General features: G+C 53.0%; 1 protein-coding gene across 1 annotated transcript; it reads left to right on the plus strand.

Moving 5' to 3' along the window:
• Positions 1-1,121: 1,121 nt before the first annotated feature.
• LOC100900819 (fez family zinc finger protein erm) lies at positions 1,122-20,679 on the plus strand. Its single transcript, XM_029110678.1, has 7 exons — positions 1,122-1,142; positions 4,836-5,140; positions 5,304-5,522; positions 16,374-16,648; positions 16,790-17,002; positions 19,447-19,653; positions 19,862-20,679. The coding sequence occupies exons 1-7, from the start codon at positions 1,122-1,124 to the stop codon at positions 20,677-20,679; spliced, it is 2,058 nt and encodes a 685-aa protein (XP_028966511.1).
• Positions 20,680-27,265: the final 6,586 nt, after the last annotated feature.

Consider the following 27,265-nt stretch of genomic DNA (forward strand, 5'->3'; position numbering starts at 1 on the left):
TCAACCTAAAGGAGAAATTAGCCGTTGATTTAAGCGTACGCCTTACGGAATCCGAGTGGCAATAATCGTGACTTGATAGTTTACGCAGATTCTCTCAGTTTCGGAGCCGAGTCTAGCCTGTTGCTCGCCGGGGGAACTTCGACCTCAGTGGATCAGGCCGACTTTTGATAAAGTGCCATCAGGTTCGAGAATGAATTGCGCCTCATCCTTTCCCTGATTGCGCGCACGATCTCCCGCGTCGCGAGTGGTGGAGAGTCGTAAGGACAGCGCGGCCGCTATGGCTAATTCAAAGTCGCTGCTGCTTGTGATGGCGATGATGATGGCGGTGGTGGTGGTGGTGATGGTGGGTCTGTCCAAGGAGTTCAAGCTCAGCGTGTGCTTCTCCGTGCACCCACCAGAGGGCAGTGGGTATACATTCAGAGAGCTGGCAGGCAAGCAGGCAGGCAGGCAAGCAGGCAGGCAGGCGGCAGGCAAGCGGGCAGGCAGGCAGGCAGAGCAAGCAGGCAGCAGGCAGGCAGGCAGCAACCGTCGCCTCTCAGTGAGAGCCTGCACGAGCCCCAGACCACACCGCGCGAACCCGGTCTTCGCTTACTCTACAACGTGCACCGATCCGAATGGTGGTGGCAGTGGTGCCGATGGTGAATGATGTGCAGAACGGTGACGGAGTTGCCTCCTCGATCGTAGTGTCTGTTCAATGAGCGCTGGACGGTAGGCGGGCGGCCGGATTGCGCTCGCGTCCCGCGCGATTCCGTAGCGCGAGTGACGTCATGTACCACTGATTGATAGCTCAACGTGTTCTACCTGGTGTTCGTTCTGCCTCCTATGAAACTGACTGTGATAGAACTCGAGTGGGATAGTTAGCTCTGTTTTGTGACGTATTGTCCGACGGTGACCGAACGGGGGCAGTAGCGGACGATACGAGCAACAGTATATTACAACAAGCGACAACAAAAGCAACAAGCATAACAACAATAGCGGCGTTGACGGCGGCGGCGGCGAAGGTTGTGCGCGGACCGACAAGTTGAACGGTCAATCCTATCGGAGCGAGTTCAAGGACTGAACTCGTTTAAGTGTGCGGCTTTTGAAATATTGAGGCACGAGACAACCGACACTGCAATCTTATGATCCAGCTGGAATTATTCGTAAGTTGAATGGTATCCGACTGTTTTTCTCTGTGACATTCTGCTCTTGGATCGAATCTGAAGGCTTTCCGATGGAGTTCGATTTGGTTCGGGGCTCCGCGAGATGGATTGGAATGATCCGAAGCCGTGAAATTTGAATATCTCCGCTCACTCACGCGGCCGACGAGCACCTCGAGAAGACTACGTATATCGAAAAACTATTTGATCCCGATATGCTTTCGCGTCACGTGATGTGAATATTATGCAAATTAAAATTCAAGCGACGCGCTCTCCGAATTCCATGACTTACTGTACCGGGACTCCTTGCTGGATCGAGCCATTAGCCCACTCAGCCCAACAGGCCTCCGGATTCCGTAGATTTGCGAGAAAAAAAAAAATCGGGGCAATCGAGTGATTTCCCCGCGCCTCGATTCCCTCGACACCAGCGATATCGGAACCTATCCGTGACGATTATCCTCTGATTCGACGCGTGTCGTCGTCATGCATCGAACGTGTCTGGATTATTCCATCGAGACGCATCAGAATCGGCCTACTGAGTTGGATAGTAGAGCTGTCAAGAGCATTCCGGTTCTACACATCGCTGTATTGTAGAACGAGTTGAAGAAGAACGATGCCGTGAAGTCCAACCCTCTCTGGGCGGGCGGGCGCATATGCACGGCCCTCAGTGGTCCGCGCTGGCTCCCTCTAGCGGGCCCCAGGGTTGAATATTCCAGCGCGTCCCTTCCCTCGTCTTTGAATACCCTCACTCTATTCCTCGACTGCGCCCGCTCACTCTGAGCGAGTGAGTGAAGTCGGGGAACGGTCCCAGCACGCGTTCGAATATTTTATGAACGCGACCCGCCCTTCGCCCGCGGGCCCCGCCACCCTCTACGATGCCGGATGGCACGCGAATCGTGCCATCATTTTTATGCCTACGACGAGCCGATCGAAGGCAGTGGTTTAACTTATAGCCGAGCTTGACAACTTGACTTGACAACTTGACTCGCATGGCCCGTACTGGACTAGGAAATCTCCCATCAGATGGAACCGGAGTTCTCAAGCCTCGATGAGCCCCCGATCGGGACAATGATCAAAAGTTGACGTTTGCCCTTGCAACGATATCAAGTTCAACTCGAACTCCCTAAAATTGTGGGTGGCTTGACCGCTCGAGATCCTCCGACGGAGTTTGCTCGATGGAGCCTGCGAGGGCACAGTCAAACCTCAAGTGCTGTGTTTCCGTTGAGGAACAAGTTGAAATCCGATTGGCCGGGTTGACATTCTCATGATAAATAGTTCCCCGGACGTCGCCAACATCGCGGATACGGAACGATGCTCGGACTCGACCTGAGGTCTTTCCGTTTTCTACCTACGAGCGAACGGAAGGACCAGCGAGCCGACCGAGGGGACGGGGAACGAGAGATTCGGAGCTTGACGACAAGTGGTCAACTGGCAACGAGTTCGGGTAATATTTCTCCATCCTATGAATTTGGGGAACATTTCGTGTGATCCTGGGCAGTTCACGATCTTTCCCTCGCCGACTACCGAAATCTCCCCATGAATGTCTTTTCTGTTCACGGTCTTGACTCTGGTCGTCTGGACCTTGTGAAACGCGGCGTATGACAATCCGCTCCGGGTAGATCAACTTTCGTGGGGCACCAATTAGTCCCAGCCATCAGCGAAGGGAGCGCAAAGACATTACAGCAGTCGAGGGTGAATTTTACGAGTCTGATCCCAGATGCGAACGTGTATTGCCGTGCGCCTATCGCTCTCGCGAATCTCCAACGCTTCTTTCTGCTTCTGATACGTCCCTGATGAGTTCGTGGCGGACCGCCTCCAGATGGCTCAGACAGAGGACTTTTTTCATCGATTCGGGAAAGCGAGATCGATCTTTTTGGTGCCGAGATACATTCGGAAAGAGATTTACGCAAAAAAAAGTTATCATGAGCGAATGGCTCCCGGTCGACGTGCCGTCCGAACTTATGCAATTCGTGGAAGCGAATCGATGGCTCTGGGTGCTATATGGATAGGGCGGATCAGCGACATCAGCGACAGTCAGACGACAACTGTCGGTCAGAGTTGGGGGTACGAAGCGTTGATTGGCTTTTAATTGTGTGTTGTGCGAGGCATGTTCCCCAACATAGTTTGAGGCTTGACCTCGAATCAAACTCAACATTAATCAAGTACAAAACGCTCTGGGCGGTCGCCTCGGCCGCCACCGACCGAGTGTGGTTCCTACTCTAGCTGGCGGTGCTAACGGTGGTGGCGAACGGTATTGTAGGCAGGGCCACAATTAGCAATAATTTGACAATCCGTATGTAATCAAACGGTGATCAAACTGCAATGATATCTATGGCTCTCGGCTCAGATATGAGCTTTCACGCTGGATGTTTAACACGAGAGCTTTCTGTTACTAATCTACTCTCACCGCGACAATGTGGCGGGTCATGTTAAGATCACGTCCGATCACAGACTATCATCGTGATCTCTTTGAGTGGGGGCGCTTTCCGCCACTCCACATGAGCTGACTTCTGCTTTTCCATATGATATTCGAATAGGCGTGTTTCTGAGCCCTTGAGAGAATTGGAGGGAGAAGTTGCCTGATTCAGCTCAACGGGCGTGATAAGAACCACAACAAGGGCGAATCATTCGATGATAACCCCCTGCGAGCTCGTTGAGCGAAGCGCGAGCTTGAGCCGATTAGCATCGGTGCAGAGCAGGAAGACGAAAAACGAGCGGACTCGAAATCCACGAACCGTCGTCGCCTTCCGTCGTGTCACGCACTTAGCAGTGCTCCGCTTCCGTGGCACAACACATCTCCAGACACTGCATACTAGGTAGGTCTAGACAGACCTCGAATCTTGGAAAATTCACGGAATGATCGCGCCTTGCTCAGTGAAGCCCAAGTGAGTACGATCCCGGACAGACGCGGCCATAGCTCAAGATCTTCGGCTTGATGTCTTTTCGCGGGACGGGGTCACAGGTCGCTACTGCATATTAGGTCCGCGGCGGTCGGAGGTGACTCCATACATAGTGAGCAACGCATTTCCCTCTTATGCTGTCTCTCGTTCGGGGAGTGACATCGACATGAGGGAACGGGCGAAGCCACACGGCCAACGTGCTGGCAATAAATCAGGAAGCGCATTATTGTTTTGTTTATAAGCCGGTGATGATCGAGAGCCGCGAATATTCGGCTGCGCAGCAATCACGTCTCCCATTCGAGGGAGGAACGGCGACCACTTGTGTCGTCGACCTGCTCGTCGTTGTCAACGTTGCCATCGTGCCTGTTGCCACTGTCGTTGATGGTGGCGAGCAAGTCACCACTCCGACAAGCTATTACCGGCCCGAGCGCTTTCCCCGACGACCACATAGGCAAATTTACGAGGACACTGTCGCAATTGGCGTCGGCGCCAAGTTTTTCGGCCGAGTATAAATCTGTCAGAGTTTTCCCCCTACTCGACTCATGTGCAGCGCCCTCGGCCTCCTGCTGTTCATTAAGTTTGATGTGGAATCTTAAAATCGTAAAAACGTAGCCATGTGTAGCGCGATTCGACGCTCGATATTTGTCTACTATGTCGTTTTAACTAATATGGGTCACAACTGGCATCGCTATTTCCCCCAACTCTCGCCGGAAAGAAACGGTCCTGTCGCGAAATAGTATTCGTTCCGCCTGAAATATTAGTCGCTCAGGCGTTCATCATGCGCTTGCCGTTGCAGGAACGAAGTCTGGACGCCATGGATTACATGAGCCAACTGAATCAGATGCACCAGTTGCTGCAGCAACAAAGGGCATCTCCCCTAGTGCCTCCTCAACCTCTTCTGTCCCCGCTGCCGCAAATTCCGTCACCCACCGGAAACAATGGCGGCCCGTTGAGAGCCCCGCAGTCGTCGCGCCGACCGTCGGCGGCAGCTGCGAAACCTTTCACGTGCAACGAATGCGGTCGTGGATTCAAGTATCTACACACTCTTCGTTTTCATGTGAAAACGTCGCACGATTCCGACGGAGGAGGCGCCGAGCCTAGGTGAGTTATCTTTCGGTCGATTTTCGGATCTGTCACCCAATCGATATCTTCGCTCCTGAGACTGCACGTAGTTTGTGAATTATGAGCCCCACGATCCCCTGCCCTGCTGTTCTAGTTCGAGATTAAGATCCGGTCTTAATTTGGCTTTCTTCTCGGGCCGCAGTCCAACATTGTCCCATAGACTATCTCGTATGCGCAGAGAACCGGCTGGAGGAAGCACGAGTCCACCCTCGCCCACGATGTCTCCAGTGTTCCCGTCTTCCAAAAGAGATCAGCTACAGATGATGGGTCAAGCGATGCCTCTGCTTAAGAAATCTCTCGACGGTGGCAATTCGGACGATCAGCCATTGTCTCTCACGAAGAGGACCTCGCCAGGCGTGGGGTAAGTTCATGCGAAGTTTCGTTATTTATCGTGGGTCCGGAAGTCGACAGGTGATCGTGCGCATAAACCTTCGGGGGCTCCCCGGAGGAGCTGCGCGAAATGCTTGAATTCATTAGTGAGCTGCTCGATGAACGAAATCATCACCGGAAGAGTCGTACAGCAGAGTTGACAAAGACCACTCATATGGGGGAAAGTTGTGATCCGTGACCAAGACTGAAGTCGATGATCTCCGATTCGCGTGACAACGCTCTACTTGACGGAACTGGAGGGGCGGACGCTTGCAACTTCCGTGCAGCAGCCACTTGGTGGAGATAGGCGCTAAATCCGTCCATTACCGACATCTCGTCGAGCTCATGTGTCGATTAGTTGGCTGTCCACAGAGTCCAAAGCGACTTCACTCGGAACAACTCGGATCGAAAGCCACGCGGCTGAGCGAGCGAAGAGGGTCAAGGGACCAGGCTGCGAAGGCAGTTCACTCGACACGGGGTTGATGATCGTTCGAACTTCAGACGATCGATTACCCCTTCGATGGGAGGCGTCACGCTCTTCAATCGCGTTCCTTCTTCTGGACTGATTCCACGCAGAGAGAAATCGACAAATCGGCGGCGAACAGTGAAATTCTCACGCGGCATGAGCCCCGGCCATCTCGAGCGGGACATTGACGGAGACTTTTCGTCGGACGCTAAACCGCCGGAACGACGTGCCTTCAGTGGCACGTGAACGGTGGACGACCATTGCCGCAACCAGAATCGCGATCACCGCCATCTGCGCGTGGTGGAAGATGTGCCGGAGACGATGGAAGATATCTCTGATTAGACAACTGATCAGCATAGTATTACCGTCGGCATCTGCGGTTGCGTCGACAACGCAGGCGTCGCACGGCCGCCGAGCGAGCAGCATCGCTGTCGACGTCGTCGTTATATTATAATGGAAATTCAGCTAAATCTCGATCCTTCAGCAGGCATAAGAAGCGAGAGACTGACTCGTCAAGCCTGCGGGCGGGGGGCGGTCGAGCGAGCGAGTGAGAGAGAGAGCGGGAAAGAGAGAGAACGAGCGAACCACCGAGCCAATATCGCGTTGCGGCGTACGGTCGCCTGCCTGCTTGGAAGCTTACTACTCTTCGGTTGATCGTTCGGGAGCCGTAGGCACCCGAAAGGTAGCTCGGAAGCCAATCGGGCCAACACGAGATGAAGAATGGAAGAAAAAGCGAGAGAAATACGGGCGCACAAGAAACAAGAGCGCGCTCGCTTGCCTTCGTTTTGGCATGGGCCTCGCTCCGCGACGGTAGACGGCGGAACGGGACGCAGGGAAATTCAATAACTCCCGGCCAACGAGCGCCTACTCGCGCCGTTCCCACTTTCAACCTACAACGTCTCGTTCTCCAACTGCCCTGCCTGCCCGCCCGCCCGCCTGCCAGTCCGTTTGCCCGCCAGCCCCTCTGACGGCCCAAGCGTCCGACGGCCGTCTGCCTGCGCGGCCGAAATACCCCACGTCCCGTTTTAAGTCCGGCCCCGCTAGGCTCCCCGGGTCCTTTTGGTAGCCCTCTTTGCTTAGTCCTCGTTTCGGTCTCTTTCGCGTTCTCCCGTCCCCCTTCTGTCTGAATCTCCCGTTTACCCTCCTCCAATCGGCTCCTCCTTGGCAGGCAGGCAAACTGACTGCTTGGTGCGTACTGTCGGCTGCATCGGTGCCCGCTTTCCTGCACCCGCTGCCGTCTTCTTGGCGAAGCAAACCATATTGCATTTCGTCATATCAAAGTTTATCCACCGCTCCCGTCCGACCGCCGAGCTGGCTTCGCCCGCTCTCCTCCTGTTCGGCAGCTTTGCCTTCGCGGAATTTCGTTTCATGCGTTTAGGCAACGCAAGGGAGAGAATGCTTTATTCAACAGTGTACCTGCGAGCGCTCCTCCATCCTCGTTCACGGTCGACTCGCTATTCTGACACAATACGTCCTTGACGAGCGATCCTGGACGCACTCGAGGGTTCCGAGAGAATTCCTGACCGTCTCCACTGAATCGAAGGCAGAAGATATTCCGTTAGATGAAACTTGAAGTCTGCATCGACGTTCGCTCCGAGACCCGATTAGACGTCACGCGTCCACGGTGGCGCATCGTTCCAACGGGGAGATGTTCCCGATCGCCGATAGATCTGGTTCGTATCTGCGCGCTCGGAGCCTCAACCCGTACCGTGTACGATCTGCGTTCGTGTACATACACGAATGTGCCTACGTATGGTAAGCAGAAGACGAAGCGGGAAATGATAGAGAGGGGAAAAACCCGCCGGACGACGGCCACGTCGTGCACTAAATGTCTTATAGCTCGTTCCTCTGGCGGTCCCCGATGCTCCTTTCAAGAACTCGCTCGCTCGCCCACATATTCGGCAGTCGATGGCGCCCGGCTTAGGCCATCTAAGGCTTGTATTGCCACTGGCCGGTTACATGCTTTACTGGCCGCTTGCTTGGAAGGTTGGTCGGTCGGTCGGTCGTCTGGCTTGCTTACTCGCTCGTTCGCCGTAGGAACGGACGGCGTTTCTTGCCTGCTTGGTTAATACCCTGAATGTACGTGAGCCGCCTTAGTGCTGTTACTCGCTGTAGAACTGGCGGTGGCGGCGGCGGCGTGGCTGACTACGGACGTTTCGAAGCTAAACGTTCAACTCCTTCGTCTAGTTGGTCCGGAGACGGCAAGCGAACGCTACTCCGCCCGCTCGCTCGCCCCCCCTCCTCTGCCACTACCCGCAAGCAACGGTGATGGCACCGCCGCCACCATGACCACCGCCGGCACCACGACTGCCGACTAATGACCCCTGCGCAGAGCGGCGACCGTGCAGGCAGCAAAACACGCAGGGAGCATAAAACAGCCTCCTTTTCCTCAGAAGGCGTAAGCTCGGGTCCGTGCATTTGGTGGAGCTTCAGAAGAACTCGCCGTTCTCCTGTCCAACGAGACCGAAGAGATATCTCATTCGTCCGAGGCGCCTCGCATGTCGGTCAGCGAACGCCGGGCGCAGCCGTGCTTGGCCATCAGGCCACCTCGAGGGCGTTCATGTGACGGCAGAAACAGAATATTTCGCATGAATTCCGCTCTACTGGGAGTCGTCGATAGGGGGGGGGGTTCGGACCGCGAGCGGCCTTAATAATAAAATAATAATGTTGATTAAAATCATCGGCGATCGCAAGACTGCGCAGGACCTCGGGCAAGGGGACTGCGAGTCCTCCTCGAGGTTTTGGTCGTAGGTTTTGAGCCTTCGGGACTGCTCTATCGTCTCGTTGCGAGCTAGCAGCGAGAAGGAACCGCGGTGCATTCCGAACGGGTCGAAACAGTCCGGGCACTACCGATATATAGTGAGTGAGCTATGAGGAAATGAGCGAAGAGACAATGACCACCCCGGCCGGTCACCGAGCTGCTTGGCCAGCTCGCTAGCGTGCCCGACTGGCTGCAAGTCACAGTTGGTTTCTCGGTCGGTCCGATGTGCTAAGCCGATAATCCATCCATTAGGAGTTCTATTCAATCATGGCTCTTTCACGCCTTCCTCTTTGGCCTCATGTCTACATATATGCTGTTCTATGTTCGTTGTCTCTCTCTCGCTGCCGTTGCGTCTCGCTTTCCCCGCACATCTCCCCCGCCATCCGAGCGTGTATCTTGGGAATCAATCTTAGGGCCGAGCCATCGCATCCCTCGACACTCTCAGTGATACTTGCACGTCGGGATCGGGGATCATCAAAATAGGATAGGGTAGTCCTTGATTTCCATTTCTTCGGTCCTATTCTTCCATCGACGGAAACCTCCCATTATCTCTCACTCTCGATTAGCTTCGAGCACCACGAATTCAGGGAGCTCCTCCCCGAGTCTTATTCCTCTGATCCTGTGCGCCATTCAGTCAACGACGACGACGATGACGACGACACGGTCACTCGGTTGGTCGGTCGGTTAGATGCTTGGTTCGCTTGTTCCTCACTCTATCGGTCGGTGATGAATCGGTCTCGGTGCCGGCGAGAGGATGAGTTATTCGTTTGCAATTAATGCTCACGCTGTATTCCTCCCTGGCTGGCGGCCTGGTTGAACGAGCGAACGAATGAACGGGCGGTGCCGATGCCGCTTAGCATGTGACCAGCTCAGCAGCGGGCCCGATAGCGCGTCGCCAGCACTTTTGCATTGGTCGGCCGCCTGATGTCTGTCTTTTTTGCTCCTTCTTCTTCTTCTCCGCCGCCGCAGCCGTCGTCGTCGTCGGCGCCTCGTACTCTGACCGACCATGTATCTATCCTCACCGGGTGCTTGCCACGCACTGAGTATCTCTTGATGCCGAGATGGACAACACACGAGCGAACATCTTCTTCACAAGATCGAAAGGATGGATGTGTTGATGTTCAGCTGGAGCTTGTCGTCGGTGTCGTCCCAGTCGAACAGGGATCCTAGTCAAGCAAGGGTCGTGCGAGCCGGACAACGAGCTTCTCGGCAACCACGTGGACTAAACAAAGCGAATAGAGAGGGCGAACAAAGAATCTAATAATACATTACAAGCTCCAGCAGGCAAGGCTCCATGCGGCTCCTGGGCTCAACGCTTCATTAGCGATAACGAACTGCGTATTCATCATTATCTCACCCCTACAGATCCTTTCCCTCCATCTCCTTCGGTGGGTCTCGGCGCGGCGATGCGAGACAAGCGAAATAAGGAGGAGGGGAGCGAGCACGGAAGGAAAGCACGGCGGGGGCCTGTGGAGGGGAGGGAATCGGATGAACGCCGACGGAGGAGCGAGCGTTCGAGGCAAATCATAGAATGGGGGCAAGTGGTCAGACTTAGGACAATAGATGCTGCAGTGCCACGCCATTAGCTGTTTGCTTTCACACATCTACCGCTCTGCATATGCCGAACTCCCCTCGGCTCAGCCGGATTGAGCGTAAAACGGGCCAACTGCAGTGGGTATACAGGAACGCACGGTCGGAATTTCCGCACCATCAGATGATAAGATTTCCTGAAACTACGGATAATCAAACTCTCATGACTTTTCGAAATCACCGAATTTGAGGAGGGAATAGCGCTCAGGTCGGCAGGCCAGAACAACGATATTCTGAGCATGATTAGTAGTCGCGCTCCCGACGGCAAACGTTGCCCGAACAAGAAAGATCACACCGTAGAGAAGTCTGCCGGTCGCTGTCTACTCTAAGACTCGGACCCCGTCCGTCCCTCGATTTTTCCCACTCGGGGACATGATGGGATTTTTCCCTGTTGGCGTATCTCCGTTTTGTTCTGTTGCGACGAGTCTCGTTTTCCCTTGCAATTCTCCCCAAACCCCTATTTGAGCTGCGGTGGCAGCAGCTTCCTCCGGGCACTGTTCGCTACGTTCGCTGATTTTGTCGCGCTCCGTCTTGCGTAGCAGACAGACCGCGCTCCGCCGACGTACACGACGACAAAAACGCTCTCCGTGCAAAACAACATTTGGGCGACAAGTTTTTGCTTCTCCTGCCAGATGCGAGACCGCGTTTGCCCTGTGGCCGCAGCGAGCGCTATCAACAAAGGAGTCCGTTGTTGGTTATTTAGGTCCATTGCCTTTCGCATTTGTTGTTTGGAAGGGGCGCGGGGCATAAAACGAGATCGGCGCTCCGCTCGCAGTTATAGATACACGCACACAAACAGGCACGACGCTACGAACACACAATCTGTGGCATTGAGCATTTCAGGACCGAATCATGGGTTGCCGATCTTATCGCTCCCATACGCAGTGGAGAAGCGCTGAAAATCAAGTTTCGGTATTTCTTCCGAAGCCACCGTTGGATCGGTGTTTCGTCTGTCGTTCCCGGATCCAATCAATTCCAGGGACCGCTCGCGGCAGCTTCTGCCTGAATTGGGAGTTTCGAATCGACGCCGGGACGCTTTCGTTAATTGGCGCGATTGCTCTCAAGAAATGCTTTATTTTTTTCCGAGAAAATTCCTGACGGCAATAACGCGGAGCGCGATCGACGACCCCATAGTCGTTTGTTCCATATGGCCCTAATACTCGACACGACCCTCAACGGCTCAGACTTAGAGCTCGGCGTGGCTAACGACACCTCGAACGGAAATCAATGGATCTGCCTAATAAAGGCTTCGACGACCATTGGCGCGGTGCATACCTCCCCTCGCGGAGCCGTCTATTCCCTTCCTCGAGATGATGAGGCATCTTGACAGACTGCATCACGCAAGCAGGCAGGCGGGCAGTCAGTCAGCAAAGCAGGCGCAAAGACGAGTGGTCAAGCGGACGGGCATGCAAGCTAGCTAGCTAGCCTTTCTTGTCTTGGCTGCTTGCCCTGGCCCGGCATCCGATTCGACAGGCAATCCGATCAAAAGGACGGAGGAACTGACAGACTGATTTGCATCTCGCTATGGGGTCAGCCGTGCTAATAGATTACATCGTTAGCACCCCCATACAGAAACGCAGAGCGAACAAACGAACGAAAGGATGTTGGACAGTCACACGCAAGTTGTGTTTCGGCGCGCAAAGCACGGACAGGCGCGCGGACAGACCTCCCGACAGCCGAGCAAGGTGGAATACATAAGGCTTGATATATCTATGGCATCTATGGAAAACACGAGCATTTACATGATAATCTGATTATCATCCTCTCCCGGGCACACGAGACAGGCCATGTAGAGCGTGAGTGTTTCTATGTGTGTGTACGTAGCACTGACGAGGCGACCGCGACTATTCAGAGGACGCCTACAGCCTTTCTTCGCACGGGGAGGGTCTCGATCATCCGCGTACACGGTACGGTTTCACTGCATCGGCGATATCCTCTCGTGACCACCCAAGCTGAATCGGTGCATAGAAAGAAAAGGTCGGCGGCGCTCGGAGCACACAAACCCCGGTCGGTCGAATCAAGCCGCAAGGAGCGAGTAGTCTATACCTACACACTCGGCAGCCGGAAGATGTTCCATCAGCGCTAATGTTGTCGATGTAAACGCATTGCGATGTTCTTTTTATGCAAGTGACCGGCTCTCTGTGTCTATCGGTGAGCGGTGTCTGCATGTCCGCGTCTCCCTCGTAGTATGTAGGGTATTCGGATGTCCGCGTACGTAGACATGTGTGTGTCTTCCCTCCTGTCTCTTCTTCTTTCTCGATGTCAGCGGTATTTCTATTCTCGTGCTGATGGCCACGCTCTCGACCTCGTTGGCTCGCTCGTCCGTCCATAGTATCTACATTGATGAATAAGCCGAGCATTAATGAGCCGAGTATCGATACGGCGCCAGAGGTCTGCTTTCGAAGACCGATGTCTTCCTGTGGGTGGCCGCCGTCTCCTACGACGACGTCGTCGTCGTAGTGGTTGCCGTGGTCTTGCCCGTGTTGTCTTGGTGTGCTTGAAAAGCGAAGCATTTTCCCTACACGTTGCTGGAGGATTTCAGCTGGTTGCTGCCTCCTGCCCCTTCGGGCGTGGCTTCCTTTCTGCTCAGATTTATCCTAAGGAAAAGTTCTCCTACTCGCCCGCTCGATCCTCTCTCCCTGGTCCTAGTCATCGTCTTCGGAGTCCTATTGATTTTAGTTGGAGAGATGTCGATATCCGGCCCGTATTCTACGCTCGGTGTTCACGGTCGGTGCAACTTGTGCGGAGAAATCTTCTTATGATAAGCGCGTCGTTGCCCCCGCTTGGCCACTATTAACAACGCCTTATCAATGTACGAAATGGAGCCTTGTTCTGACCCGGCCTGCTCCTTTCCTCTTAGTATTTGCTCATAATATTTCTCAGATAAGTCTCGACTCCCCAATGATCCCCTTATGATGTTCAGCTTCAATGGATGCTTACACAAATGTAGCATCATCTCTACCGCCTATCCCCTCCCGCCCTCTGTCGTTTGCTTGCCCCTGCCGCTCCCGGCTCATGCTCGTCTCCTATGTTTCGGCCCTCGTCTCGGATGGTCGTTGGTTTCTTTTTTCATCTCTTCCTCGTTGGCCATATTTTCTTCTGCTGTGCGCGGAAGTTTTTTCCCCCGAACCGATGCGGGCGATTCTCTCGGCAATCGCGATCAGTTTTTTCGTGACCCCTGATCGCTCTGATCACACTTCTCGCTCGCTCGCTGTCGTCCGCGATTATCGCGAGCCTCAATTCCACGTCTTGTCGTGTCGCGACGAATGTATTTGACAGGTCTTCACACTCCAGCCTATTTATTTGATCCTCAGGTTGTTGCTTATCCGCGCTGTATTTACTGTCGCGCGGCATCTTTCGCTTCGCCGATGCAGATTTGCATCGAAACACTACAGCCCGCGCCACGGGTCCAGAACGCGGGCTCGAGCGCAGTGAAGTCATTTCACTGCGTCGATCAGAGGCCGGATCAAGCCTACGTTCCCGACCGAGCCGGAACCGAACACGAGGGGTGGTTTCCGCCAAGCAGGGCTTGAACCTCGGAGGCTCGCCCGGGAAGTCGGCTCCAGATCTCGATCTGGTGTTGTTCTGATACATATACGCCTAGACCTCTGATCCCAGCGACATCTGCACGGAAGACGAGTGCTCCGTGCATTGCATAAGCTGTTGCACGCAGCATCTCGATAAGACCCGCTGTCCGGAGCACATGCTCGTTGGCAGACAGACAGAAGGCAGCCGAGCAGACTAGCATAATGCAGCCCAACGTTCCACTGGATGACTGACTGCTCAATAGAGCTGCGGGGTCGTACATATCATATTAGAACGTAGGCGTAAGTTCTGTCCCGACCCCGAGAATCACGCTCCATGGGCGGCCGATACGGAGTTGAGCGCACGCGGGATCGGGAAAATCTTCGCTCGCGCCCCAAACGCAAACCTTGACTATGTGCTTACGCCTATGTCTCCGGTAGATTTGATCCGAGCGTCTTCGCTGGCCCGGATCGAAAACGCTTGGATCCAGCTCGAGTGATCGTTCGCCTGGTAAAGATAGCTATGATTTATGGGGGATCAACATCAAAACAGAGATATGCACATGTCTACGGTCACCCCACGGGGATTGAAGAGGTCTTTAGCTCTGACTGAAAATACACACACTCACTCCCGTGGATCACGATGAGACATTGATCGCTAGATGCCCGGCGCTTATTGGTCTCCCATCGTCGGAGTCGACGATGCAAAGCTCGCCCCTCTGCACAGAATGGAGGCAAGTGCTCAGACTTGGCTTCGACAGCCTCTTGTCCCTCGCTTATGCCGGGAGGTCTCCGTGAAGGTCGAAGCGCAGAGAAAAAATTCCACAGCCGAATCGGTGGAAAGCCTCGACTGATTGCTTACGTGCTATTATTGCGAACCCGAAGCCCAGGGAACAAGTCGAGCGAGCGTTCCATATTTATAACATTGTACCACCGAAAAGCGTACCAACCTCGAGAGAATTCTAAAGGGAGCGGCCATACAAGCGAGTCGGAGGAGAATCCGACGGGTAGGGCAGCGGGGCAGGTACAAAAGCAAAGTTGTTCTACGCTTGTGCCGAACGGAACTCGGTATTAAATAAAATAATAATCTGCTTTTCGATTGTCCATTGAAAACGTGTCCAAGCTCCGCGTCCGTGCCACGTCCTGTTCCAATTCAATTATTAGATGCTTCCGAAGCAGAACAATGTGTTTCAAAGTTGCCGCTAGAATCCGAACTCGGCCATCGAAAGCCCACGTTGCCGATTTGCCTCACCAATGACTATCTGACCAGCTGACTGAATAAATCATAAACTTAGCGAAAAGAGAACTCCGAATCGGCCGCGTCGCTTTTCCCTTCGTATAATTCGATGGACGTAATCGAGCTGAAGACAGAAAGATTCCTCGCAAACCTATATCAGAACGTATCCGGATCCGGTTATTCTCTCTGATATCCTCCCGAATATTTTAGCTTCTCGTGACTATCCGACGCGGCTCCTCCAATATCGTTGCGATGGAGGAGCCGAGGAGAGAAAAGATGCTTATTCCGAGCAAATCCATCGGGTCCGATCCACGCGCGCCCAACTCGAGAAGAAAGACGGGACTCTCGTATGAAAATGTTTGAGCTCTCGAGGGTGGCCAAAATGTAAAAAATCGACGACAGCTTTGGCCACGTCGCCTCGTAGGGATCTTGGTGGTAGTGGTTGCCGGCTTGGTGGTGCTCTGGAACAGCTGTGTGAATAGCAATTTAAGGGATATGGCTATCCGCCGGATATACGAGCAAGACATTGCCCAGTCGTCAGTCGACCGAAAGATACAGTCAGTTTGCGTTCTTCATAAACACCACGTGTTGCAGCTAGCTCGGACTTGGGGAGGATCCCCCGGCATATCTCCTAATCATAGCCGAATACACTAAAGCAAACCTGCACCCGTGAATGAAGGATCAATTTCGCGCCCTGATGAGATAGATTCTAAAACTTCGAGAAGAACCGATATCGCATGAATTCTCGCCGCAAATTCGGACTCAAGCTCGGAATTGTCGAAATGTATCCGCCTCGAAATCTCTTAGAGCGCAATGGGCTTGCCGCCGCGATGCTCTCCGGGTGGCAGACAGGCGTAAGGCAAGCAGACAAACTGGCTGGTGGGCTCGAGCTTTAAATATGGTGCTTGCATCGCATCGCATCCGCTCGTTCCCTTGGAGGTTTCGTTCAAATGGCCTTAACGGCAAATGTGCCCTGTGGGAAGGGAATATGCATCATGAAGACAGATGCTGCCAGCTTCCCCATACGGCTTGCATGGGGCCCGTGGGATCGAGGTGCATCTTTCACAGTTCGCGGGGTCAAGCCCGCCGTCGTTCGCTCCTATTCAGAGGAGACGATCTAGGGGAGCCCAAGAACACATGGATGTGGGTGCGCGAAAAAAGCTGGGAAACTCTTCCAGCGGCATTCTTTGCGCAGCGGATTTGTCTCCCAATGAGCCAGATCGCGTAAGCTAGCTGATCCTAATCGATTCCATTCTTACTCGCAGGACCATACCATCACCACCCATGCTGCTATCAACGAACCCTACACCCTCGCCGTCGTCGATGCCATCCCCGATGCCTTCACCAATGTCCTCTCCGGTAGTGAGTACCTCGGGAGGACATCCTTGCCAAGGCTCTGGTCAGCAAGGTCATGGCTCGAATCCGCCTACGGCCCCTTCAACGCCAACTCCACAGGAGTCGTTTCATGCGCCCTCGATTCTCCAACTCATGAAGAGCATGCATGTGGAAAGTCAGACAAATCTTGCCATACAGATCAAAGGTGAGAGGCGAGAGGTCTTCGGAACAGAATGAGCGGCGGCGATCGGATCGATCACGAGTCCGGTTCGGACCCCTGTGGAATTTCCTCCCGATGTGATTGCGTTCCCAGTGTCTCTAAAAGTTTCTTTTCATTCTCGCTCAGGTGTGTTGCCGGACGGGAGCAACATGAAGCAATTCGTACTGTTTCGCTGTGGGATTTGCAACCGTACGAAAGCTTCTCTGGAGAGACTCCTCGGTCATCTGATATGGTTCCATTTTGCCGATAACCGTAAAAAGCACTGCAACAAATGCGGAGCGCTCTTCCGACTCAAAGATCAGCTCGACAACCACATGAAATTGCATCAACTCGCTAAAGGTGAGCCGAACAATTCCGATCAACTTCTTCGGAAGGCTTCGCCCCCAACGCCGACCAGGGAGCGGATACCTCCTCCAGATAATGGAACAGAAACCGAATGACACTGTTGCGTGACGATCTACCGCCAGATCCTAAGACGAATAATAATTCATTCAGAGATCGAATCAATGATGATCTCCGCCAGGAGAATGATATCGAAGATTGGAATCTCGAAGTCAAAGAGATTCGGATCGCTGGCCGCAGTAGAAGTTGCAGACAACGCTCTTGTCCCTGCGAAGCCGAGAGTGAAAGTCTTCCGGTAGGGGAAAGCAAGGCCAAGCGAGCACGGTGGCGGTCGAGCGAAATATCATGGGACGACAATCTGAACCTCATCCGTCCGGGGAGTGGCCATCTAGCTTTGGTGATAGTGGTGGTCCTCGTCGTCGTCGTCGTTGTTGTCGTCGTCTGGGCTTAAATTTCTCGAGCATTTCGCTTGAGGCGGCCATTCCCGAACTGTTAGCCGACTGCTGCGCATAACTGGCCTCATGAGTCAGCGAGCTGCTCACGGTTAGCGCTGGTTAGTCCCCGTAGGCAACCTCATATTTCACTTCGACCATAGGAGCTTTAAACCGCGTTGCTCCTGCTTCTCCCAGACAGTCCGATCGAGCGAACGAGGCACGATGGACGGACGGACGGACTCACCGACCGACCAGGAGACCCAGTCCTTCTTCGCATATATAGGGACGCTCGTCCGCTCGCTCGGAGCGCTGAGGGACAACGGTGGAGAGTCGCACACTTCTTCTTGTTAACCATGGGGAGAGGCAGTATAAGAAATTCAAAGAAGTCCTTTTTTGCCTTCTTCTTTTTCGTCTCTTTTTTTTTCATTCGTCCGTCCGTTCGTTCGAGTGCCGCTATGGTTAGATTCGAAGAGGGCTTTTGAAGTTATTGCAAATTCCAGTAGCTTCGCCTAAAGCTGCTCGAGCTCCAACACTGGCTATAGATAGCTAGATAGATGGATATGTGAGCCGGTCGGTCGGTCGTTCGCTCACTCGCTCCCTTGCACGGCGAGCGAGTGCATATCGATACGCGCTACAGCGGTCTCGCGTAGAACGGGAGAATACCAACGAGAAGAAATATCGCTCCACCCTCAAAATGCAGCGGCGGGGCCGGACAGTTGGGCGAGCGAACGCGCGAATTCGAATTCACTTTCGCTTTGTTTTCGCGCCATCGGCAAAATACATAAAGGTGATGTTCGTCATCGGGTCTTGTTGCTTTTCCGAGCCGCCTCTACTCGTTTTTAGCCCCCCAATTCCCGATCTCCCGCCAACCTTCTCCCCCTCCGCAGCTCCGTGCCCGTCACCCCGCCCCTCTCTCGGTTTCCCTCTGCCGCTCGGAGTCGCACTCCCTACTCGGTGGTCACTGGCTGTCAACTGTCGTTGGATGTGCTGTTCGAAGAGCGTCCGTTCGTTCTACAGTCGTCGGTGTCGTTGTTGCTGACCGGCTGGCTGGCTGGCTGGCTGTTGTCCGGTTTGATGTCGCCGCACTGCTGCATAAGACTCGCTTTTTTCCCAATACGAATAGTAGTTGTGAGATGGCTGTCCTTTTATGAAAACATCCACCGGTCAGTCGGATGTCAGTCAAGTCGCTCGCTGAGTGACAACTAGCTACGATTTTGCATTTGAAGGATCTCCTTACACTCTGCATAGCCTCATTGACTGGCCGACTGTCTGACTGGCTGGCGGGCTGGCGGGCTGGCTGGTCGACCGAACGAACAAGCGACTGGATGGACGCTCAGCTGTGTCGCGGCCCTTCTCGACTATTTGCGATTGGTCAGGGATGTCCGCTTGCATTCTGAGGGTTTTAGCATCCAGTCGGCGAGGCGAACGGTAGCAGAAACGAGCGAAAAGAACGAACGAATTTGCAGCCCGCCAGCCCGCGCGCTGCCCGGCGGCCAGCCAGTCGAGCAAAAGCTCAGTGTTCCTCCTCGCTCCCCTACCCACCTTGAAACTCTCTTTGAGCTTTGAAGGAACGGACCGGCCTCCTCGTCGTGTGCAAAACAAATAAGCCCATTTCATCGTTGCCAGTTTGCTTGGCAACTTTTCAAGCGGGAGAAAATTCGAGCCAATTCGATTCCAACGCGCAGAAGATTTGTCATATTCAATATATATGCAATGCGGACCGACCAACCGACCGGCCAGCCGGCCGACCAGCCCGTTTTCTCGCCCACCCGTTTGCCCGCCCCGACGGAAGCTGACGGGGCGGTCAAGCTTTCAACATCCTCTACAAAGAGCGAAACAGACTCCTCGAGAATATGAGAAAAATATCTATACTGTCCACGAAGAGCACCGATTGCATGCCCTTCATGATTCAGAAAGATGGTCGTGATGTTCCTTCCTTTCTCAAACAACGCCCCATTTGACTCCTTGGAAAAACTTTGAAATTGAAATTCTCCCGATCTTTTACAGAAAATGCAAATAATCACGATGGACAGAAGCATCATAGGGAGACTCGCACGGAGTTGACGGAGGATTTCGAGGATCGTCGATCATCCATCAAACGTGAACCCGAAGATTCAAATCTCCACGCGAACTCGAACAACAACCAGATTTTACCGCAGAATATGGGCACCACGCCTACACATCATGCGCCTGCGGAGGAGCTTAAGAAAAAGGGTGAGACGAGCATGATCTGCCCCTTGTGGGGAATCGGCTCCTCAACGGAACCGATGAAACGATAGCTCATAACAAGCTTCCTTGCCTCGAGCATCGATTGAGGCGAAAAATTTGAAAGATGGAAACTGACTTCCATGATTTGATGATAGGTCCTCCTTTCCAGTGATTTCGAGCGCAGCTGACTCTGACTGATGCTTTTTCTTTGCAGTTTCGTCAGCGACGGACGGTAGTTTGCCGTTCCACTGCAATTTTTGCGACAAGTCGTTCGATAGGCTGTTTTCGCTACAACGCCATGAGAGGATCCATACAGGAGTGAAACCGTGTTATTGCAAAGTGTGCGGAAGAGGCTTTAGTGAAAGACGCAACCTGCGACACCACATGATTCGCTTCCACGCCGACGACGAGATCAAGGAGCAGTTCAAAGACGAACTGCGTGGTTTCGACGTGCGAAAGCTGGGAGCTCTGCAAGCCGAGGACGATTTAGAAATGGAAGAGGAAGCCGACGCAGATCGAGATTCCCTCGATCGGGAGGCTTCGGTCGACAGACTGGACCGCGGTTTCACGTCGAGTCCCGAACAGCCCCCTTCGACAGCAGGGAGCGATGATCTGAAGTCGGCCGTTTCTCTCCGATCCGAAGTTCCACCGGGAGCAATGGAACTCGTTCAGAGATTGTCCCAGAGCCCTCCAAGCCCTTCCGCCCAAGCGGCTTTCGCAAAGGCAAGTTCCTTCTTGGCGCTGATGGCGCAGCAGAATCAACTACAAAACGTTCAACAGATTCAAAACAGTTTAGCCGCTTTCGCTCCTCCATCGTCGAAGCGACGAAAAGGTATTCCAACCAAATACACTGACGGCCCAGGGGGTCTGGACGAAACTGGAGCGCTTCATGGTCTTCCGCCGCCGACCGAGGGTTTGTTCGACCTGTCGGCGCAGGGTCAGGCCCAGACATTGAACAACAATTCCGCAACTCCAGAGGAGACGAAACTGCCATCAATGCCGACCGACCTCAGCGTCGGTAGCGAGCACTAGAGCGCAATGAGTCTTGTACTACAAACAACAGATGTCTCGCAATCCAGGATTGGAGAATTTCCTACTATGAAGAAGAAGAACCAATATTTTGATCCTCAGCTGACTGAGAACATCGGATAACTACAGCTACAACATGAAGTATGGCTATTGAAAATGCCCAGAACTACACTCACGGTTCTCCAGCACCGAATTTGCCTCCCCTTGCCCTCTCCCCGATTTCCATGATGTTCCAATCATCCTCCAATCATTCCATTCCCCCCCTTATCTTCCTCCCTCAGCTGTCCTATCCTTGCCATCTCACTGAACTTATCAACCTAGAGCTGAATTATGGGACGAAGAGAAACGAGTCTGAAGACGAGCAACCAACCGTGGGTGTTGGATCAGTGTACAGAGAAATACATCGGCAACAGCGGAGAATATACAGCCATCATCCATGGGACGTAGCGAATATCTTCTATTCTACTACTAGGTAGTAGTAGGTGGACTGGTGCTGCTCAGGCCGTACAGAGACAGGTGGTCTCGATGCATGCGCGGACCTCAGCTTCACCGAACAGTCGACCTATGAAAAACTTTCTTCTGACCCCGCTCGAGCCGCGATGACCGCTGCAGCACATTGTGGAGTCATCTCGGAGGAGACCGGGGTTCCGATGATCAATGCAAAACAGTAAAAAAAATCTACTCATTTCAACTCAAATCCAGAATCAACGAGGTGTCTGGAGGGCCGATCCGAAGGGGCTCTTGTTGACTGCGTGCAATTTTTAGAAATGACCCCATCCTAATGATATATCTTGAAGGAATGGAAGAAACTCGCGATGACAAGAAGAAATGAGTACTGAGAAGACGGTGAAGACGACGAATATAACGGAAAAATGACGAAACCCATGTATGATCATAGAAATGTGTTGAATGTTCCCTTGCGTTTGCTAGGTTGGGTCTTTCTCCTTTTTGTGTATGTCGGAAAACATTTCTTCTTGTCGTGTTGCCTATTGTTCATAATATAATGATGATGATATTAATTATGAGAATTTCGACGAAAACGATTGTACGAACTCTGAGGATGATTACCATGATCATGACGAGTAAGCTGACGATAATGATAATAATGATTATAACAATAATGATCGAGGTGGCGACGATCGATTGTAACGATGATAGCAACAGAAACCATTTAAAGTATGACAAGAAGGTGACCGCGAGGATGAGCGAACATATTGAGTGATTGTATTGTGGAATTAATTAATCGCGTCATAGAAATAGTCGGAGGTGGTTCGGAGGCGATCTGGCGCTCTGGTTCGACGCAGAAGATCGAACTGGGATGTCTTGAGGGCGATAAACGCTGCCTCCGCCTAAAACAGAATCCTCAGGCGACTCGAGGACCGGACCAACGGCTCAAGAACGTGTCACGCGGGCAATACGGTCCGCCTCGAGCACACTGGGTGCTAGGTAATTAAGCAGGAAACGCGAAACAGTGCCAATCGTAAATAGACCGTGTGGCGCACCCCAAACATCCGTGCACTAATCTACGTACACCAAACCACTAACTGGACGTCTGCTGTACGCGGAGTCGCCACTCTGCGTGCGCGAGCCACCATTTCCATTGAAATTCTTCTACGGGTAACTTTGTCACGTCAATCGCGCACGGCAACGCCGAGCGGCCGACATGTCGATATAAATCTTCGCTTTGGGACGATAGCGAGCAAATACCGGTGTGCATGCGTGTGCGTTTGTTGGAGCGTAAATTTTGTCTGGAACACAAAGCGAACAATGCAATATATGATGAACTTGATGATAAGGATGACTATGATCGAGATGATTCTACACTGATATGATACGCCAGAACACAAGAGACACAACAAAGCCTGCTTCCTGCAGGCCGAGCGGACACAAACTTCTCCACTCAAACAGAGAAAGAGAAATACCCGATTACATACTGCAACACAATCGAAATCGTAAAGTTTGATTGCGATTGCCGACACCCGACCCGATCCCGGGTGGGCTCCCCACACCGAACACGGCTACCATAATTTGAGCAGGACACAACTGGATCGAGGCTGTTCTGAGGACACGAATGCTAGAACAAGGGACAGTTCCCTCGGAATCGCCGAGGAATTCGCGTTTCGCGTCACATCAGAGCAAGAGGTTCCGGCAACACGATACAACGCAAAACGACGGACACACATAGATACGATGAAAAACGGGTTCAACGTCATTTACAGAAAGGCCACTCCACGGATGTTCCACCAGTTCAATCGCGGGAACGGCTCCGAATGAGGCTCGTTCGAGATATGAGCTCGGATGTACACGCCGAATCGAGCCAATTCCAAAGGAACGACGGAAGAATATTCATCAGCGATGCGGGAAATTTGAATTAATTGAAACACCTGAGCGTTATGATACCGCTTACGCGGGGACTCCCAATCGATGCCGAAGGAGGCCTATGATGTACGATGACGAGTGATTATATTTATAATATAATGGAAGTAATGAAACAAAATCAATAAAACTGTAGTAATAACAACAAACTGGACCGAAGTCTCCTGCCTCATAAATATCGGACCCGACGGCTTCGGGTATTCTCTGAGCAGGATCAAGACCACTCTTCTGACCCGATCAGAGCCTAATTGGATCCTGGGCCATCGAGAGCGAAGATCTCGAATGAATGTCATCCAGCTTCTATCCGAATTCCTTGCCGATCCTCCTCTCTCGAAGATCAACCATGGGAACATTCACGGGAGATGTTTCGCGAGTCTCGAGCTGTCACGAGGTGCTGTGGGTGTATGCATTCAACGAGTCCTCGATATTGGGTTGATGCAAGCTCAGGATCGAATTCCAAGGCGCTTGGGGTTGAACTCATATTCGATGAGCAAAGACGAAGACGGTCTAATTTTTCCAACACATAATTTTTTATAACAAGGTTCTCTGCGATCGACTTCCGAGGGAGCTGCTGGCATCCCCGGAGGGCAGAAGGTCATCAGGACAAGACGGCATTTGTTATCCTTGAGTAGCAGTGTGTATGCGTGGCAATGCCAACGGGAACGGGTCTGAAAGACGCGCCGAAGAGCTTCGCGCGGGGCTCGAGCATGAATCTGGATAAGCTGAAGCGAATGCTGCGGGGAAAAGTTCGGAGCAGAGCGACACGGGATTTAGTCCGTCCTAGTAGCTTCTCGGTCGGAAACTACGCGATGCGGTATCACTGCTCAGTGAGGAAGATCGCCACCCCCTTCGTTATCGCGTCATGTCATGACGATATGATAACTGATGATAGACGCGCCTTATCAGATGTCTACCGGATGGGGAAAATCACGCTGAAATTTCGTCATTATCATACTTTTTCGCTCTAGCCATCCTGTTTCTCAGAAACGGGCAGAAACGTGAATTTTCCGTGGCGATATCCGTCGTCAATTGTTCCTCAGTCTTTGTACCTTCGCGAGTATAAGCCTTCATTCACGCCGAGGCTCCCCGGCAGACCGGAGGAGTCTGGTTAGGTGCTCGATTGAGAGCAGCTCCGGAGACTCCCTTGGCCAGGAGTGCGTGACATACCTTCCCGGTCCATCCACCGAGAGAGTGGACAAATCGGATTCAACGTGAGGTACGTGATATTTGAGACCATCCTCGAACCAAACCAGGCGTCGCGTGCCGGGAAACGCTGACATCAGAGCAGAGAATCGTAGACACTCGTCTCATTCTGTGTAGAACACCTGAGGATCTGCATCACTAGTTTGGCCTTTGATCAGCACTGGGTAGCGCTGCCCCTCCTCTCGCATCGTAAAAACTGTAAATATCTCGGAGGAGAAATACCCTTTTACTTTCGCAGAGCATGGGAGAGGACGCCCTAGACATCGGAAACGGCCCGATTCCGGCGGACGGGTCGGACTGCTCCACAGCGAGTTCCACTGCTCTGAGACGCTCAAGTACCACGGTGGTAGCGACCCGTACCACAGTCGATCGGGGATGGGATAATATGGCGGTGTCTATGAGCTTATAGAGAGCCGCGAGAATCAGGAGTGCGAGTTGGAGCGAGTCCACGATTCCTCCGATGCTTTGCTGAGTACACCGACTTCTTCACTGAAGATCAGGGACACTGCACTTCGCCCCAAGATGACAGGTGAGCTTCTCGAAATACGCCAAAGCCACAGCTGATCCGGAAATCGGCTCTGGAGAGTGTCCCCGAACCTCAGAGAGCCCCCTGTGGATGACCGTGGAGAGTTCTCTCCGCGGTGCGCAACAGCTTCGAATGGAAACTCGGCCGAATCTCTTCCCTCAGCCGTGGAGCGCGACTGAAGAGTCGGATTAGCCGAATTCGCGGTGTTTCGGATCAGCTGGATCTCCCGATGAGCGTAACCCACTTAACCCGAACTCGTATTCGGGGGTACCGTTGCGAAGGTCTTACTTCCATATATTCAAGGGGCGCTAAAACTGGGACAGCATTAGGATCACAAAGTTTTGACGCGGCGAGCTGCAATTTCTTCATTCAGTGGAAATGCGTGGGTTCGCGCAGCGGACCATTCTGAGCGCCAGACCGCGGGGCGAGATCAGCCCAGGAGCACGATGTGACCCTGCATGACGGAACGCTTTTTTTTCCGAAAGAACTGCCGTTCTCGGTAAATACTCGATCCCCCGGACTGCGGAAACGTGATTCGGGTTTTGATTACTCGCTCCCCCCTTGCGATTTGTCGGAACAGCAAGACTCGCTGCATCGAAGCCTCCGTTGAGATCGAATAGTGGATCCTCCTGATCCCTTCCTTCCGCTTGCGATTTGCTCACGACTCGCGACCAGTATTGTCCTTCTATGGTGAGTCAGATCGACCTGATATCTGGCCGCTTCAGCAACTCCGGCTTGCGAGCTCGAACACTTCACAGGTCGCTCCTCATTCCCTTTGTTCGGTCATCGCGCGGACTAGCCCTTTTCGCCGGCGCGGTAACGAGACGGGCTCGGTGACGCAAGAAGACGATTAGGCGACGGGCCCACTAGTTTCCTTGGAAGGGCTCCGAGTAATTGAATGAATACACACGACACGCATACGCACACGGACGCCCGATCCCTGTTTCTCCAACTTCCCAGAGGATGCGCGAAAATGCAGGCGATAAGATTGCTCTGAGGTAAATGCTCGGGTGACCGACGTCTCGCGCGATATGTCGCATTCTTCTCGTGAGTTTCGAGGTCATCTCAACCGAACTCGGTTCGCCTTCGGAAATCGAGAACACTAGGAACACTAGGAGATCCGAACTACACATGACATCCAATTTCTACACCTGCGGATGTATGCATCCGGCTACCGTGAATCCGTGGAGTCCGCGTAGTAAAAGAAACTCAAGTATCAAGGAAAGGGCTGGAGCGATGGAATCACCGACGCCGCTAGCAAGCGCGGGAGTCATCAAGCACGTCACCCGTATTCTCGACGAATCGACTGTACCCACGTGTATGAACGAGCGACGATTGTGTTTCCCCATGCATATATTCATTCTTGGACAATGATGGGCCAGAGCAGGAATGCAGAAGCCACATTGTCGACACTGGTGCTTCCGCGGCGCTTGCGGTACATCACACTTCGGACAGAAGCTTATTCTGCCGCCGTCGATCAGAAAATCCAAGCGTGGACGGTCGTGCCTCATCAAGAGACGGTACATTTTTACAATGTTCGGCGGCAGACTCTTGATCAAGCCGAATCCCTGGCTAAGCCACGAAGTGAGACTGCAGTCACCAATTGGGATTTTCGACATCCCTAGCGTACCCATTGCGACCTCCGATTTCGTGAGGATTGCGTGAGGAGATGAGAATCAGCCGCGTTGTTTGAAAATATTCATTTGCCACGGCTTCGGTAGTATTCGAACAGCAGAGTCTAGGCAGCCGTCGTGACTTTGTATGGAAGAGAGAAGAACGAATTCATTACGCGCCCCCTCATTTCGGTCTTCTGCGGATTCTCTATTGTGGGGATTCGGTGGAATTCAGTCTCGATTGACCCGCCAGCTCTTGGGATACGCTCGACGAGGAAAAGTCCAACTGACGTTCAGCTTTTCGAAAAGACTCGTGGAGATGGACCCCTCGCTTCGCGGTTAGCGGGGTTCAAAAAATAATTTCCGGCGCTTGTCCGCTCCGAAGTCAAACTGCTTATCGTCGAGATGCGATCCGGGTCTCATTCGCTTGACGACTCCTTAGATTTCGTTTCCTTTTCCTCGAGCGTCGCCCGACACCAGAGACAGCGGTAGATCGGCTCGCGCACTGATGGAAAACTCGAATGTCGACATTCGTCGTTCGATGAGCTCTTGTTGATCTTATCGTGAACGGCGACGGGGCGGAAAGCCGCCGTCCCAGCCGTCACGATGGACAAGAGTTACTTCACGAAATATAGAATGCGAACCTACATTCCCTACCTACGTTCCCTCCGGACGACATCCACTTTATTTATCCCGCGGATTGCGTCGTCTTCCCGGGATTCTGTCGATACGGGTGGAGGATATCTGTACGGTTCTCACTCCGCAAAGAACGACACTGTCGTAGTGAAGAAAGCGCACGTCGGGCCTACTCCGCCGCGCCCAAACGGTTCGCTGAGCCTGGGAATGTGGAACCCGCATTTCGGACAATATT

Source organism: Galendromus occidentalis, unplaced genomic scaffold, assembly GCF_000255335.2.
Source record: "Galendromus occidentalis unplaced genomic scaffold, Mocc_1.1 scf7180000077006, whole genome shotgun sequence".
NCBI lineage: Eukaryota > Metazoa > Arthropoda > Arachnida > Mesostigmata > Phytoseiidae > Galendromus > Galendromus occidentalis.